General features: G+C 60.7%; 1 protein-coding gene across 11 annotated transcripts in view; it reads right to left on the bottom strand.

Moving 5' to 3' along the window:
- Positions 1-1,156: 1,156 nt before the first annotated feature.
- The window catches only part of ELFN2 (extracellular leucine rich repeat and fibronectin type III domain containing 2), a 56,482-nt gene continuing 40,490 nt past the window's right edge, over positions 1,157-17,148 (bottom strand). For all 11 annotated transcript variants that reach the window (XM_043882011.1, XM_043882012.1, XM_043882019.1 and 8 more), the window contains one exon: positions 1,157-9,164. In XM_043882011.1, the coding sequence (XP_043737946.1) occupies positions 6,230-8,704 (2,475 nt within the window). In that variant the 5' untranslated portion in view covers positions 8,705-9,164 and the 3' untranslated portion in view covers positions 1,157-6,229. The remainder of the gene's footprint in view (positions 9,165-17,148) is intronic.

Genomic DNA, 17,148 nt, shown 5'->3' with positions numbered 1-17,148 from the left:
TAAGGAGCAGAGGGAGACCATGGCCTGGGCTGTGACCACTTATGACAGCGGCACAGAGGGTGTTTGAGGGCAGCTTGGAGGGGACAGGATACAAGCTGGGGCTCCAGCCTGGGCCTTTCCGGGGAGCTCTCCCCCCAGTCCATACCAACTCCCAGGGAAGCAAAAGGCTTCAGGAAAGGCCCACGGGTCAGGAGCCAGGGGGCCCACAGGGAACACGGATCCTAGGTGGGACTGCCGAATGCCTGAGTGTGGCCTCACTCATGGGGAAGAGCTCAGAGTCAGGGAGGCCAAGCTCCCTTAGAGCAACCCAGGCTGAATCCAGGGGCTGCCCAGAGGCCTGGGGTTGCAGCAGTTGGAGAGCAGAGGTCTGGAAAGAGAGCGGGAGGGGCTCTGTCTACTGGGGACACAGGGAGGCTGGGCTTGGAGCTGGGCTCCAGGCTCCCCGACTCGCCCTTCCCAAACCAAGCTTTGGCAGCTCAGCCTGACTCACTGGATGAAGCCTAAGCTTCATGCCTGTCCAGAGAGACAAGGTGCATCTCTTGATCCCTGAGAAGCAGCAGGGGTGGTTCAGAGCTGTGGAGAAAAGGGTAGCAGACAGCTGGAAGAGGCAGGCAGTCTGGAAGTTGGCCTTGGCAACTTTGGCCAGGAGAAAGGGTATTCCCACCATCCCAAACTTCTAAGGACAGACAGCTGTTAGAGGCAGGCCTATGAGAAAGTGGGGTCCTTGACCACTCACTATAGTGTGTAACCCCCAGAAATCAGCTGAGACTGAAGTGATGCCCAATGCTCCTCCCACCTCTACAGTCTAGATCCAGTGATAATGGAGGCCAGGACACCAGGAGGGGAAGTGGGGGCACGTGGCAGTTGGGCTCCCACGTTCCTAGTGGGATGACACCACAAAGCCCCCAGCCGGCTAGGCTTGGGGCAGGGAAAGTGACCCTGAGTTCCCAGCTGGCCCATGTGCTGTCTGGGGGACATACTTCTTTTTTCCTTGACCATGGGCGAGGACTTGCCCATTTGATAGGCCCCCTTCCTTAACCCTGTGTGTGAGGCTCTGGTGAGAAAGGGAAATGGGAACTGGCTACCAGAAACTGGAGGTGCTGGGATCCCAACTTGCAGAGGGAGGGGTCGACATTCAACAAAGACCTTGGTCCTATTGTTTTAAATAAGAAATTTATTGCAAATATAGAAATTGATTCTCTCCATACAGGAATCTCCGAGTTGAGGAAAACAATTTCGTGCCATTCAGTTTAAAACAGGAAATAGGGAGGAGGGAGAGGCAGATATAGGGAAGAGAAAATAAATGAAGTTACCCCTCCCCCCACCCCAAAAAGAAGAAAAGGAGAGTTCAGGCCCCGCCACGGGAAGAAAGGTCCACACACAGCTGGGGTTCACAGGTTCGTAGCCCGGGGCCAGGAGCCCAGCTCTGCAGGACCCAAACCAGGTGCCAAGCTGTGGGGTGGGATGGAGGGGCTGGTGGCCCCAGGGCCGGGGTTGGGGGGGGCAGAGGAAGCCAGGGGACAAGAGCGGACCCCCTCGGCCCTGCCCAGCCCTGTGCTTGTTTGGTGAGGGGCAGGTGAGGGAAGGGGAGGCTGACCAGACCCTCTCAAGCCCACCCCATTCCACCCGCTTTCCTCTCCCTACTTCTCGGCAGCAGTGATGCCCTTAATGGGGGACTCGGTGGCAGGCACGAGAACAAGGAGTCGAATACCGGTCCTGTCTTAAAGGTGGGAGGATAGACCAGGAGCACGGCAGCTCCTAGGACTGAGGAGGCTGTGTAGCAGAGGTCTCGGCAGAGAGGAGACCAGCCCTGACGTCAGGCAAGCCCGAACCTTCACTCTGGCCTGGCGGGCAAGCTTCAGGGGGGCTCCTTAAGCCCTGTGGGGCTCTGACACCCCCAGGCCTCCTCATGCCTGGACCACCCATCCACCACCTCAGAAAGAAGGCCCCCCACTCCCTCCTCAGGAATGTGGTGGGATGCTGCTGGCCTTGCAGGGCAGGGCCAGAGTAGTGGAGGTCACCGGAGGAGGTACGCGGGGGCGTCCAGCCCCTGCTAACAACCTTACTTCTCCCTCATCCCATGTCATCCTCCCCTGGCCAGCAGGCCAGTCCTCTGGCTCTGTCGTTCAGAGCTTGGCTCCCCTGCCCCGAGGACTCCCCCGGCCCGCCTCACTCTATTCTCCCAGTTTTTGATTCTCTGTGCAACGTCCATTCACTGGGGAGCACTTTGTGGCTGTCCCTTCACTGCATGTAAGCCCCTTATAAGCCGGGACCTGTCACTCTTGTCCCCCATGTCTGGCGCCTCTCCTGGCCTTAGTATGTTTTGAGACCCTAGAAGATTTCTTTCCTTTTCCTCCCTGTACTTCTGCTTCCCCATCTGTTAACATGTCCAGGACAGGAGGGGTGCAGGTGGGCAACTCCTTGCTAGGAACCTCAGAGCCCTTCGGCCAGGCTCAGACTCTCCTCCCTGTGCCTCTCTGGGATTCTGCAGACCTCCTCTTCCCCAGGTGGGTCTTTCTACTCCAACCACCCCCCACCCCCGACCCCCACAGACAGTTCCTTCCCAGCCTGGACACAGGCCACCACCATCCTCCTGCTCTGTCCCCTAGGAGGGGTCGGGGCGAGGAGCCTCTGGGGAGCCAACACAGGCCCCTCCTGTGGAGAGGAGACAAGCCTGGGACCCCCGAGGAGGTGGCCACCCCAGACTAAGCTTTCTTCCTGCCAGACCCCCACTTTTCCCTTCTGGAAGGCCATTAGCTCCAGCAGAGGGGTCACTGTCCCTAGTGCATTCTCCAGGAGACCATGGGTGCCCCTTCCCAGGGACAGGTGCCAAGGAAGCTCCTGTGAAGGTTTATTCAGAGCCCAGCCAGCCTCCAGAAGGTCCAGGGTACAGCAACCCCACTCCACCAGGCCCCCCTGTCACCTGCTCCCTGGGACACCCCCCACCCTTTCCCTTCTCTCTTGGTTGCCTGCCCTCCTGACCGGCCCAGGCCATGAACCCGGGGCCCGCCGTGTTCATTGCCATTACAAACACAGGACCCCGGCCAGCCAGATTCCTGGACGTAAATGTTCACCGGTCTTTTGTGAATATTTTCCCCTGAACAGGACACAGGACATAGATGCAGGAAAGCCTCTGGGGTGAGCGACAGTGTGTGCCCCACTCCCCGGAGCTTTGGCCTGGCCTGGGCACCTAGGAGGTCATCTTATTCTGCTTCATAGACCTGTATGCCCTGGGCTGTGAACGTGGATTCACCTCCTGAAGTGGAAGACCCCGGCACCTAGGAGGTCATCTTAATCTGCATCATAGACCTGTATGCCCTGGGCTGTGAATATGGGTTCACCTCTTGGAGTGGAAGACCCTTGCAGTTAAGATGGGGACCTATCCTCTGAAGCCCCGCAAAGCCAGCCTATCTGAGGTTTTTATAGGTCATCTTCAACCAGGAATGACGGAGGATTTGAGGGGAGCTCTTGCTCCTGCTGCAGGATTCCTCCCTGTGGGCAGCACTGTCCCCAGGCCAACCTCAAGGGAGGGGAACCTCTTATGGGTTCTTCCCTCAGGGCCCCAAGCCCCCCACTTGTAGAGCCATCCATGAAGCCCCAAGCTCTTGGCCTCCTGTACTCAGCAATGTGACTGACTCTCCCAGCAAATCACCAGACCCCTCCCTTTTGGGGAGCTCCCACTTCTTCATCTGCAAAATGGGAGCAAGTGCAACAGAGGAGCAGTCCCCCCAGGCGGCCTTCCCTGGGGCTGCCCTTCCCTGGCCAGGAAAAGGCTGATGGGAGGAGGGGAGGCGGCACTTGTGGGCTGGCCTCGACGTCCAGAAAGACAGAAGGTGAGTCGGGGGTGGGGGGTGTTTTTGGTGGCACCTGTTTTGGGTCTTTTGCAGAGCGGGCCCCTCCCTGGGTTTCAAGAGCTGCTTGTCAGATCACAACAGAGGGAATGTGGGAATGGGAGCGCGGCGGGGAGGAAAGGCCAGGGAGTCTGGACAAACTGGCACATACACGACAGATGTTTGCTCAGAAAAATACAGTAAAATCGTCATGCAAATATAACAGGGAATCTGCTTTCTCTCGTCACTGCTTCTCTGCTTGCTTTTCTGTTTCATCAATCCGGTGTGAGGAGGGGTTGGGGCAGGTTTTGGGGAGTTGGGGGAGGTCTGCTCTGCATATCCATGCTGGCCCCCTCCCCTCCACTCCCCCAGGAGAACAGTCCTTTCTTTGCAAATGTCACCCCCAAAGTGAGCCCCAGGCTTGGTCCGTCTCCCAAGTGGGGCTCAGTTGAGCCCTAAGGCCTCTTTCCCCTCCACTGTCCTCCCCCAGGAAGGTCACTGGTGTCCACCACCCAGGGAATGGCACTAGCTTTCCTGGTCAGAATCCCCTCCACAGTATAGGTCTTGGTCCCATCCAGCACCCACCCTCACCCCACAGTCACACCCCCAAAACTCAAGAACCCAACTGAGTGACAGGCCGAAAGCAGGAGTGTGAGGAGAGCCCAGTGGGCTCCTTCTGCTCCTGAGGTGGGTGGGGCGCCAAGGGGCACATGGGCAGGTGGGCAAAGCTAGAGTCGTCTCACTCCCCACTGGCCCACCTCCCATCCACAGGTGCAGGGGAGCTGACTCTGGCCCCTCAGCACCCTGACAGTGTTCAAGACAGTCTCCAAGACGGTCTCAGGACCCCAGATCCGTCCCTTAGAGCTGACCCCAGGAAGCCCCTAGCTCGTGAGAAAGGCAGCCACCCCATCTGGCCCTGCCCTCCCTCACCGCCCTCTGCCACCCACAATGACAGAGAGAGAGCCCCCAGAAGCCCAACGGTCCCAACTGCCAGGCTCTGGGTTGCCATGGCGACAGAGGCAGGCCAGGGAGGGGGAGGGGCCCCAGGAACCCAGCCTGCTCCTTCCCAGGAGGGGTGCGGGGGGTGCTCACCATTTGTGCTTTGTTTGATGTTGGGTAGGGGTCAGCATGGGAGGAGCGGCCATTTCCATGGAAACATGGGGGCCTCTCAGGCCAGTGGGTAAGGTGGGGATAGGCAGCCAAGAGGGTGTAAGTGGAAAAGCCCCAGAAGGCCCTCCTTCCTCTGGGCAGGCTGAGATGCTGCCCGGAGAGCCAACAGCAGGGGTCTGGCAGGTGGGAGGCCAGGACGTAGGGGCAGAAGCAGGAAGGCCCCCAGTGGACTCCACCTCCCGGCTGCTCTCAGGTATCACAGCTCACCCCTGCCCTTCTGGGATGAGCAGGGGTCTTGGAGGCCCAGAGAGGCTGGGGGGCTGGGGTGTGGAGGCCTGCACCTGAGACGGCGAGGCCGCTGGCCCAGGCACTCTCCTCAGACCCCATCCACAGCTCCCAGGCTACTTGGAAGACACTTGAAGTGGGCTGGTGGGCCGTCCCATGCCTGCACCTCCCCTATGACCAGGACCTCCCACTTCTCCTGGGTGCTGGCATCAGGGGGCAGAGACCCCCCCACCAATAGCCACCCATGATGAATCACAGTTCCACGCCCTGGGGGCATGGCCATAAGCCTTTCTAGAAAGGAAAAGCACCTGCCTGACCCCTCAGCTCCAGGAGACCACAGCTCTGGAACCGGGTAGTGGATGAGCAGAGGGTGAGGGCCCCAGAGGAGCCACCGGGGGAGTGGGGGACAGCACTGGGCTTGGAAACTGGGAGACTGCCTCTAACCTGCCACATGACCCTGGGGCTATCACTCCCTTCCTTTGGGCCTCGGTCTCCCCATCCATAAAGGGAGAAGACGATGCCCAATGTCCATCTGCTACTAAGTCTCCCAGTAACCTGTCCCCCATCTGGGGGGACCCCCTCCCTGCCCCAGGGGAGCTTGGGTCCATCTCCACCCCAGGCTCCTTTACCCCAAAACCTGTCCCTAGTCCCAGAGCCCCAGACCCCACACCCTCTTCTGGCTTCCTCGTCTGCCCCTCCCCCCGCCCCCAACCCGGCCCGCACACCCCGGCAGAGTCCCTGGGCAGCACAGTAAAGACGACTGGTTTCGGTATCAGTGTGTAAACTTTAAGGAGAACATGTCTTTGTTTTCCTGTCCGTTATTGTCGGGTGGTGGTTGTTCACAGTCAGGTGGTGGTCAGGTGTGTGCGTGGGTGCGTGCGTGCGGGTGTGCGTGTGCGTCCACTCCTCGGCCCCCAGCGCGCCCGGCCCGCCGCCCTGGCCCTTCCCCGCGTGCCCCTGGCCCTCCCCCTCCAACCTCACCGGGGTCGGGGGTGGGGAGAGGGTCACAGCTTCTGCTGGGCCGAGACCCCCTTCCAGTAATCGAGGATGTCATGCAGGTCCTCGTCCTTGGCGAACTGGACCTTCTTGCGCAGGGCGTGGCCGGCGGCCATGTACACCTCCTCCCGGTGGTGCTTCTTGTAGGGCCGGAAGCGTTCCCAGATCTTGTGCGTGCTCTCGGACGAGTACTCAGGGCTGGAAGAGTAACCTGAGTAGTAGTGTCTGGGGGAGAGCTGCGAGTAGGTGGAGTCCCGCTTGGTGCGGGTCAGCGGCTTGAGGAAGGACACGCGCTGGCTCAGGCTGTCGGTGCCCTCCTCGTAGTACAGGGCCGGGAAGCTGTGCCGGTGCTCGCTGCAGTGGTAGGCGGGCTTCACCTCCAGGTGGTGGACGCCGCCGCCACCGCCGCCGCTACTCCCGCTGCTGCTGGCCGGCACCAGCGGGAGCCGGTCCAGCGGGCTGTTGAGGGGGCTGCCCTTCTCGATGTACTTGGAGTCGCCCGTGGCCAGCCCCGGAGTGGCCGGATGATCCGGCACGTCCAGGCTGAAGACCTTGGCGCTCTTGATGGAGCCGCTGGAGGAGACGCTGCAGGTCTTACGAGCCACGGCGGCATCGGCGCTCAGCTGGCGCTGCAGCGGGTGATGGGAGCCCTCCTTATAGGGGGGCGAGAGGAAGCTGGGGCGCTCCAGCACCCCAGGAACAGGGGTGGCGGTGGAGGAGGTGGTGGAGGCTGCAGGGAGGGACTGGCACTCGAAGGCCATCTCGGGGTCCCCACCACCACTGCCACTCCCCAGGAAAGAGGCCGAATCCAGCTTGAGGGCATCGATGCAATTGTTAATGATCTGGTTGACCTTGTCCACCTCTTTGGCGATGGTGGAGATCTCAGCAGCGGAGCCCTGGCCGTTCTCCAGCTCAGGGAGGTCATCCTCTGGCCGCGCCAGGCCCTCGCTGCCCGTGCCCGTGCGCACCTCGATATAGTTGCCCTTGGTGGCCACCTTGGGCGTGTCCAACCCAGCCTCCAGCCCCTTGGAGGTGGTGGGCAGCTTCTCCCCGATCATGGAGGGGATGGAGGACATTCGGGACACGGGCAGCACGGGGGGCTCACCCAGCTTCTGGGTGGCGTGGACCACGGAGCCGGCGTCCACGTCAGCCCCGTAGCGCATCTCCAGGATGGTTTTCTTGACCTTGACCGACTTCTGCTTCTCCTCCTGCATGCGCCGCTTGCGCAGGCAGTAGTAGACGGCTCCCAGCACAATGACCATGCCGAAGAGGCAGCCCAGGATGGTCATGATGTAGTGGGTGGTGGTGGAGGTGCTGGGTGCCAGGTCGCCGGGCACTGGGTCCCTGGTGGTGAAGGTCAGGCAGGTGTGATTGAAGCGGCGGCTGTTTCGCAGCGAGGTCACGCAGAACGTGTACTCAGTGTGTGCCCGCAGCTTGTCCAGCGTCACGATCTCCTTCTTGTTCTTGAGTGTCATGACGTCGGAGAAGTAGCTGTTGTTGTATTGGACCAGCACGTACATCTTGCTATAGGGGTGCGGGATGATGACCACCAGCGTGGCTGAGGTGAAGGTGACCTGGTGCAGCTTGATGGCCGGCCCCGCCGACGCGTCCGTGGTGGATGAGGCCGGCGGCTCCACCGACAGGATCTCGTCGGGGCTGAAGCCTGAGTTCTCGTCAGGCTCCCTCTGGGTGTCGGTGGAATAGGGCGTGGGGTGGCTTGCAGGCCGGGCGGGCAGCGAGCCGTTTCGGCACTTGGCCTGGAGCACGGTGATGGCGTTGAGGCTGTGGTAGGGCCGGGGCACCAGCAGCGGGTAGCCAGCGAACTCACGCGGCGACTCACACTGCAGGCGGTCATAGTTCTTGGTGACATTGTTGAAGACCACGAGCCAGGCCAGGAAGCCGAAGAGGTCGCACTCGCAGTTGAAGGGGTTGCCGGCCAGCTCGCACACCATGAGGCTGGCCAGGCTGGCGAAGGTGGCGCCGTCGAGACGGCTGAGGCGGTTGGAGGACAGGTCAATGCTGATGAGGCTCGGGCACTCGGAGAAGGCGGCGGGCGTCACCACCTCGATGAGGTTGTGCTGCACGAAGAGGAACTGCAGGCGGCCCATGCCCCGCAGCATGCCCTCGGTCAGGTTGCTGAGCTTGTTGTAGCCCAGCTGCAGCACCTGCAGGCTCGACTGGCCCAGGAAGGCGCCGTCCTCTATGTAGGAGATCTCGTTCTTGGTGAGGTTGAGGTCGGTGAGGTTCCCGAAGCGGTTGAGCGAGGAGTAGAGCACGGCCTTGAGCTTGTTCTCGTTGAGCCGCAGGTCGTGCACCGTGCTGTTGATGTGCTGCGGGATGGTCTCGTAGGGTGGCTGGTTCTGGCTGCAGATGGCCAGCCACACGTACCCCTTGTCGCCCTCGATGAGCCAGCAGTCGGCGCGCACGGTTCCCGGCCGGCACACGCACAGCAGCGCGGCCGCGCACAGCCCCAGGCGCAGCATGGCTCCGGCCACGGCCCCCTCTCAGGCCTGGCTCAGGGTGGGGGGCCGGGGCGCCGGGGGGCCTAGTGGCCAGAGGTTGGGGCCAGCAGCACAGTCCTCCCTGGGGCTGCCACCATCTTTGGTGGGACCCCCAGCTCGGGGGCCCCAGGTGACGCGGGCACGGCCAGTGCCAACCGTCAGGGGGCCTTCTGGGGTGCTACCCACAGTCACCAGGCACCAGAGCCAGACCAAGGCCAGGGGGGGCTGCGGGCCCCACAGCCTGCTTCCCCGAGGTGCTCCTTTCCTGCCAGGAAGATGCCCAGGTTCTCGGGGCTTGACTTGCTCCGCTTCTTCCTCTTCCTCCTGGGACTCCGGGCTCAGAGTTTCAGACGATTCCCACAGGAGGCTGGAGACTGGGACTCTGAGGGGGGAGCACGAAAGACGGGGACAGGAAGGAAGGGACCCGTCTGTCACCTGGTTCCTGAAAGGCAGCACCGAGAGGGGGTGACGGATCAGTGTGAAGGCTCAGGGCAGCTCTCTAAGCTTCAGCACAGGCCCCCAGCCCCACTCCCACCCCCTCCCGGGGCGTCCTGTGCCAGCAGCACTCTGGGTCCCTGTTACGTAAAAGAAGGGAGGTGGCAGGGGGGCAAGAGGGGGAGGAGGGGGCCAGAGGACCTGGGAGGAGGGAGATCAAAGAAACAAGAGGGAGGGGGGAGGGGAGTGTCTGAAGCCAGGAGACAAAGAAGGGAGACTGGAGACTTAACAAGGCAGGTGCAGATACACACACACGCGTCAGCATCCTTGTGTCCACACTCGTCCACCTGCCTGCGCAATGACCCACATGCCCCCAGGTGAATCAGAACTGCATGGCAAGCTCACATATAGACAGGTGCACGCAACCACACACACACACTCACAAGCACACCTACAGTCTTGTGTACGACGACAGGCCCGTACACACATGGCCACGTACCCGAGCAGCCACCCTCCAATCCAGAAACAAATTAAGGAGCCCAGCAAAATGCCTCCTCTCCTCCATGCCCAAAGATAAATAATTCATTTGTTGTGTAACTGCTCTTGTTCCAAAAATAATTCCCTTGTCTCGGCTTCCATGGGGGAGGGGAAGCAGAGCAACATGGCTGTGAGCCCCCCAGGCAGGGGGGTGCACAGCGGCTGGGGTCTCCCGCAGTGGGAGGGCATGAGATGAGCTCTTCTTACAGCAAAAGCAGAGCCGAGGGAAAGAGAGGGCGAGTCTGGGAACCCAGACACACTCCCAATAGCCCCTCCTCAAAGTGCTTTCCAGTAGGGGGCACCCCCAACCCTGATCCTGCAGGGGGTGCCTCAGGCAGAAGTCAGAGGCATCTGGAATGAGAGGCCCAGAGAGGGGCAGTGACCTGCCCAGAGTCACATACTGCAGCCTGGGTCACGGCCAGGATCAAGGTTCCTGAGCCAGCAGCAATCAGGCCTGGAGCCCCATCCACCCTGCCCAATTAGTCAGATGGACTGCACCACCTCTTAAGTCTTGTCTCCACATCTGTAAATTGGGGACCAGGCCCCTGCCGGGCCTCTGATGGGGGGAGAAGTAAAGTGAGCCATGTTGCCCATGCTCGACTTGCAGGGGGTCAGGGGAGGCTGTGCAGGGCTCCTGGCCTGCAGACCCTCAATTTCGTGAATTTCAATCTAGGGGGGACCTGCCTGGTCTCCCAGCAAGCCAGACACGGCCCCCGCACCCAGATCAGTCTCACACACCCAGTGCTCTCCTGACTGCGGGAAGAACTCTGCCCTCCCTCCGTCCAACCTGGGCACTGGCCAGGGATGTGAAGATTAAGCCAGAGAAACCCATGTTTGGATCAAGGAAGCCTCCCGCTCCTCCTCCCGGGAAACTCCAGGAAAGAGAGCGCTTTAAGAAGAAATGTGAAACCTTTGCTGTTAAAAGCAAAACCAATTTACAGCCCTGAGCCCCAGAGGGCTGGAACTGAGGAAAGGGAAGTGGAGAGGGAGAGAAGTCCCCAGAGCAGCACAGGCAGGCAGTTTTCATTGAGGTGGCAAGTGAACAGGATGTCCAGATGTCCCCTCGGATGGAAGGCGGATGCAGCATCAGAGGCTGTGATGATCACGGTCGCCACAGGGGGTCAGCCTCACACCTCCTCGACCCCCCCCCCGCCCCCCCCACCAGCCCCCACCACCAGTCCCTGGGCCAGCTCAGGCTGAGAGGCTGGATGGGGGCAGGGGAGGAGGTAACCATGAGGCTGCGGGTCAAGATGGGGGTCCCCAGGCAGCAGAGAGCATTTTTGTCCTTGGCTCTGCCAAGCACATTCTCAGGGCTGGAGTCAGGAGACCTGGGCTCCCTTCTGACGTGGCAGCTGGCTCCCAGGGGGCCTCAGGCCAGTCCTACCCCTTTGGGGCCCCAGTGCCCCTCCCCGCCAGGCAGGGAGGCTGACCGGGAGGAGGTTGACTTGCCAGGTCTGGCCTGTCAGAGGACCCTTCCTCTGCGCCTCCGCCGGCTGAGAACGTCTAGGGACCGCATTTGTATGCAGGTGATGTGCAGGTGTGCGCTGGCTCAGAGCACCGGCTGTGCTGGCGTGTATGAGTAGACGGGTGTGCAGGCCGGCGTGTGCACACGCATGCCCGTGTGCACAGGTCATGTGCCCGCCTGGCCAGCTACAGGAGTGAACAGCGGAGTAAGAAGGGGCGATCTGCGAGTGGAGGGGTGGGAAGGGATGCCTGTGGGGCATCTCATGGAAACGCAGGCTTCCGCCTGCCTTTATGTTGACATGTTAATAAGCATGTGTGTCCCACATGAGTGTGTGTGTATGTATGCACACGCGCGACTTTAGCCGCGTCAGCAGCCCCCCCCACCCCGCCCCCCGCCACCCTCAGATCTGAGTTGCTCAAAGCGGAACCCACTCAGGCAGACCTAGCAGCTAGCAGGCAGGCAAAGCTGGCCAGACTCTTGGAAATCCCAGGCCAAGCTGAGGGTGTGGGAAGAGGCAAAGGGGAGGGGAGGGGAGGGGAGTAGGCGAAGGGGCCCAGGCTTGAGAGAGGGCCTGGGCGGGGCGGGGGGCGCACTAGTCCCTTCCTGCCTCCTCCCTTCCCAAACAGTCCAAGTGGTATGGTGGCACCCGTGCCCCTCCCCTAGCCCCTCTGAGCTCTGCCCACCTCGGCCCTCAAGGTGACCCTGCCCTCTCTCCTGCTCCTCCCGGTGTCCAGCTCCCCCCACCCTCCCCCATGACTCAGAGTGGGAAGGAGGCTCCCCATCACCCCGTCCCATCTTCCCGTGTGCGTCAACCGCCTGTCCCCGTCCCCGGGCTGCCTGCCCACCACCCGTCGAGGCCTGACGCAGCCAGGGAGGGGGGACGGCAAGGCCGCTAAGGCGCTGACAGCAGCACTTGGCCCCCCGCCCGGCTGCACACCCACTCGAGGTGTGGGGAGGGGTGCGGTGCTGCCAGGCCTAGGGCTGAGCGTCCTGGGGGCCGGGCCTCCCTCTGCTCCCGCAGGAGTGATGCCCCAGCCCAGACACTACTGGGAGGAACCAGGACCCTATCCGCCCCCCCACCCCGCCCCGCCCCACACGCCAGGGGCTGGTGAGAGAGAGGAAGTGAGGAGCTGCAGACCAGAGGCGAGAGCTGAGGAGGAGGGAGAAGCCAAAATCTGGAGCCAGCTGAGCAGGGAGAGGCAGAGGAATAGAGATAAATGGAGAGGGAGCATGGGAGACGGAGGAATCGATCGGCAGAGAAGCTCGGCGAGATGACAAATGTGGGGGCTTCGAGGGAGGGCACATAGTCCAGCTGCCCACTCCGCCCACCCACCCAGGGGCCAGGGAGACAGATGAGCTCTGAAGCCACCAAGATGCTGTCTGTGACCAGCCCGAGGCATGAAGCGGCTGTTGGAAGCAGAGGTCTTTACTGCCCAGGAGGCAACTGGTGCAAAACCTGGGAGGGTGTGGCCACCCTGGGAAGCCAACGGTGGGCCAGTGGCCAGGCGCCAGGGCTTGTGCGGCAAGGAGTAGTGCTCCCAGCTGACCTGGACCCCTCCCCTAATGTCCCACCCTCGCCCCACTCCCATAGGTGTGGGGTATTGAGTGACCTCTGGCCAGAGAGGGGGGCAGACCAGCATCTCTTTGAGGGTCTCTGTCTCCTGCCACCACAGAGATGGAATGCGGCAAAGTTGGGGGGCAGCGTGCCATCGAGGGGTCCTGGGGACCCCAGTCTAGCAGGCTACACACTGCATGATGTCCGCTCTCATGTTGACACCCCTGCACAGAAGGAAGAGTCGGCGAGACCATGAGGGTCTGAGAGGAATTGATGAGGGGCCAGGGGTCTCTGTTTGGAGCTGGGCATGGCCTCAGAACATCCAATCACCCTGGGCAGAGCCCTCCCCTCTCTCCAGGGTTCAGCACCCACCCTCAAGTCACTGGTTGACCCTATTGGATTCTGCGCCCTCCTCCAGTGGCCAGGATTGAAGACCCCTCCATGGACTCAGAATCCTAGAGCCTCTGAGCAACCGGGACGAGGCGTCCTGGCTCTTCCCAACCCCAGTCACTGTCATAGGGGAAGCTGAGGCCAGGACTGGGAAGGGCACATCCAGCTGGTGGCAAGTCTGCGCAGGACCCAGGGTTGCAGCGACAGACCCTGATACTCCAAGCTCGAATCCTCTCTGGGAGCTTACTCCCCCGACAGGGGCCCTGCCCCCCACCTGCCCCAGGACACTGGGCACGGGTGAGTTTCTCTGCCTGGGAAGTGGGTTTGAATGATCCCTCCCTGCAGGGCTGCAGGGCAAGCACGCTGCCTGGGGCAGAGCAGGTGGCCTCAGAGAATGTTAGCTACCATCCTTCATGAGGCTCTTCTCATGATTTCCTCAGAAGCCCATCAGGGTTCCCCTGGACTCAGGCTCCCTGAAGCCCTCGGTCACATCCCCCCAGACCCTTTCACTTCAGGCCGACCACCAAGCTCCCCAGTCAGAGGAGAGCCTTGACCTCTCCACCCCAGGCTGTGGGGCTGGGAGGGTTAGGGGGTCATTGGGCCACTCCTGCCTGGGCCGGGCAAGAGGATGGACAGGGTAAAGGCCTGTGTGTCCACAGGCTCAGGGCGGCTGGGGTGGGGAATGGGGGTGGGCGGAGGTCAGAAGGCAAGAGGTGGGGCCGCTGACTCTGAGACCCTGGGTCCTTGCCAGACCTCAGTTTTTCCACCTGTGTGGCAAGGTGAGTGTCTCCCATCTTGCAGGGCTCCCACAAAACCTGAGGACACAGTGGAGACAAACACTCTCTACGGGGCAGTAGGTCTGGTGAATGCACAGCTCCCGCCCATAACGTCACACCCTCATGGGTGTTGGTGGGGTCCCGGGAGCGGATGGGGGAGATGCCGTGCGTGTTGGACCTCCCAGGAGCAGGGCGTGAGGCTTAGCCAAGGAAATCTCATTTGCAGCAGCTGATCAGCCCTGGCACGGGCTTCTCCCTGAGCCGGCTGGCCAAGGCTCCCTGAGGTGCCACTGACACTGTCTGTGTCAATGCCATTACCCAGGATTAGGAGAACCGAGGACCCCTGGGGTCCAGCCAGAACTCAAGGGGCGGGCGGCCACCTCACCTCTGCTGGAAGCACAGCACCAAGCTAGGGGTCCCAGAGGTCGGCTGCCACCGCTCTGCCCTCAGGGACAAAGCCTGCCACCCCCTGGGAACTGGATACTGGGTCTTGTCACTGCCTCCACATCACCAGGGCTCCTGGGGCAGGCTGCTCTGGGCCTTGCTTCCTCACCTGTGAAATGGGATAATTATACCTTCGGCCCTGAACTACTGTCTGGTAAATGAACCATCAGGATTTCAGGTACAAAGGGCCCCAGCTGCAGGACAGAGAGGAAAAAAGAAAGCATGGATGTGGGAGGCAAAGGGTCCTGAGAGTGAATGCTGTGCTGTGTGACACAGGGCACTTTAATTAACCTCTTGGGGCTTCAGTCCCTTTCCCATAAGAGCTAAACAGACTCATCTGCATCTGATATTTCACATTCCCTGAATCTCGTATTAGCCCTGCATGGTTGGTGCTGTTGACTTCATCTAACAGATGAAACACCAAGGCCCCCTCCATCCCCAACTTCCTCCAAAGAGCTGGGTCCATCACAGGGACTGGACCTGTGGGCCATCTTTTGGGTTTCCTGCCCCTTGAGTAGACACCTTCCTCCCGACCAGGAAAGCATGTGAGAGTGGACCAGCCATAAACCGAGAGAGAATTCAACATATCCATTCATCAGGAAGTACTTAGTCCAGGCCAGGTATGCTCCTCCAGTATCCCCAGGCACATGCCCATCTCAGGACCTTTGCACATGCTACTCTCTCTGCTTGGCGTGCCCTTCCCCCAATATCCACACAACCCACTACCTCACTTCATTCAGGTCTCTGCTCAACTGCTCTCCTCAACCTCGCCCTCCCTGATACCAAATCTGAGATGATTCACTTGCTTTGGTTCCTTCAGAGGCCTCGACAATACCAGACACCATTTAGCTCCTTATCATCCCCTCCCCGCCACCATCATAAAATCAAAGGAGGCTTTACCTTGTTCGAAACTGTAACCTCCATGCCTGGAACAGGGTCAGACATTTAGCAGGTGCCAGAACATGATGTGTGGAGTGACAGATCGGGGACAGGGACGAGGGACAGAAGGAGATCCTGGAGTTCCCCGACTCCACTGAGTCAGGACTTGAGCCATCAGCGGGAGGGGTTCCACTACTGATGAGGTGCTCGTGGTGTGCAAGAAACGTGCTGAGCCTTCTCTTTAGCCTCATGGCTCTGCTGATGCGTCCTATTTCTCAGATGAGGAAACAGGCTCAGAGAGGTGCCATCATCTGCCCTAGACCACATAGCCAGGAACTTGAACTGGCCTGAGCTCTTAGAACTACCAGACTTCCCAGGATCCCTGCAGATATGACTTCCCCTGATTTGCATACCTCCAGGGACAGGGATCTCAGCACCCATCTGAGGCTACTGACTCCCTTCTTGAACAGCTCTGACTGTTAGAGATTTCTTTATATTACAAAGCCAGACCTAGCTGCTATACCTCTGTCGACTCACTGGTCCCAGCCTGCCACTGGCCAGACACAGCCTATCTGGAGCCACTGCGGCCAAGAGTCCTCCTCAGAGGTCCTTCTGGTATTTGTTCAACTGTTATCTCATACTTCTGCCATCCGCATATCCAGCCTAAATGGCCTCAAGTCCTCTACTGCTCTCCCTACTCCATGGTGTCAAGTCCCACACCCTTGGGTCCAGCCGTGCTGGGTCATGCTTGCTGTCAGGGTCCCTCCTAAAAGGCGTCACCTAGAGCTAAGCCTCAGCACCAACATGGTTGGAGTGGTGACAAGCACCAGGGACCCTCTGCCTCACTCGCTTCGGCTCCATGCTTGTTAAAGCAGCGTGAACATGCACAGCAGTGTGTCCTCACCTTGTCCGAGATGTCAACCAAACCCCCAGGCCCCCTCGCACATCCTGCCAGGCTGCCCCGATGCCCTCAGAATGTCGTCAGGCAGCTCCGGGAAGTATCTGTTTTGGTTTCACCCGAGGTGCCGGGTTTCCGTCCACTCCCATTCAATCACGTCTTGTTAGTCTCAGGCCTCCGTGCCAGCTGCTCCACATCTCGGGGGAGCTGGCTCCTGCCCCCTGACGCCGTGGCACCCGCTCCCGGCTCTGTGCCCTGGTGCACCAGGGGAGCAGGATGTGCCGGCTGCATCCATATCACAGGGAATCAGGGAGCAGGCCCGCAGCTCAGCGCTGGGGCAGGGAGGGCACGCCGTCCAACCAGCCACACACTCGCCCACGCTCTTACACACCCACACAGCTTCACTGCACACCCTCTGTGTGCCTGTGATGTGTGTTATTGCAGACAGACTTGCTCTATCTTCACCGGGTTTCCAACTTACCCAGAAGAGCTTAGTAAGAACACAGCCATATCAACAGCATCAGTTACAGGGGTTAATTGGGTTGGCAAGGCCTCGATGCACTGTGCACCCATCTCCTAGAGGAGTAACCTCGGCCAGAGAAGGGGGCTGGGCCAGCTTGCTGTGCCGCGCAGTTACGACACTCGGAGGGCAGGCTCTCTGTGTCACCTTGGGTAGGTCAGCGCCTTGCCCCCTCTGGGCCTCAGTTTCCTCATCTGTTTATAGGGGGGACAGCTGAGTGCTTGTCTCTCTGGCTTTCTGGGGCCACCCCCAGCCTTCTGCAACTGATTACTGGGTCATCTCCCAAGAACCCCACTGGGGCCTGGGCTTCCCCTGCTCCCAGGGGTGTGGGATCTGTTGACACCAGTGCTGGGTCCAGACCTCCATGGAAGGAGGTAGGCAGGAGGATGGAAGGGCTTTTGGGAAACCACCCAGCCTCCTGGTAGGAGAGGCCCTGACTCTGGTTCTATGGGCAAGTCTCCACATGGCCCACTCCCTGGTACCCACCCCCCGAACCTAAGCAACACACCATCCACCCCAGCCACCCC

This window comes from Cervus elaphus, chromosome 22 (genome assembly GCF_910594005.1).
Source record: "Cervus elaphus chromosome 22, mCerEla1.1, whole genome shotgun sequence".
Taxonomy (NCBI): Eukaryota; Metazoa; Chordata; class Mammalia; order Artiodactyla; family Cervidae; genus Cervus; species Cervus elaphus.
Note: the sequence above shows the minus strand (reverse complement) of the source record. Positions and strands in the feature narration are given on the sequence as shown.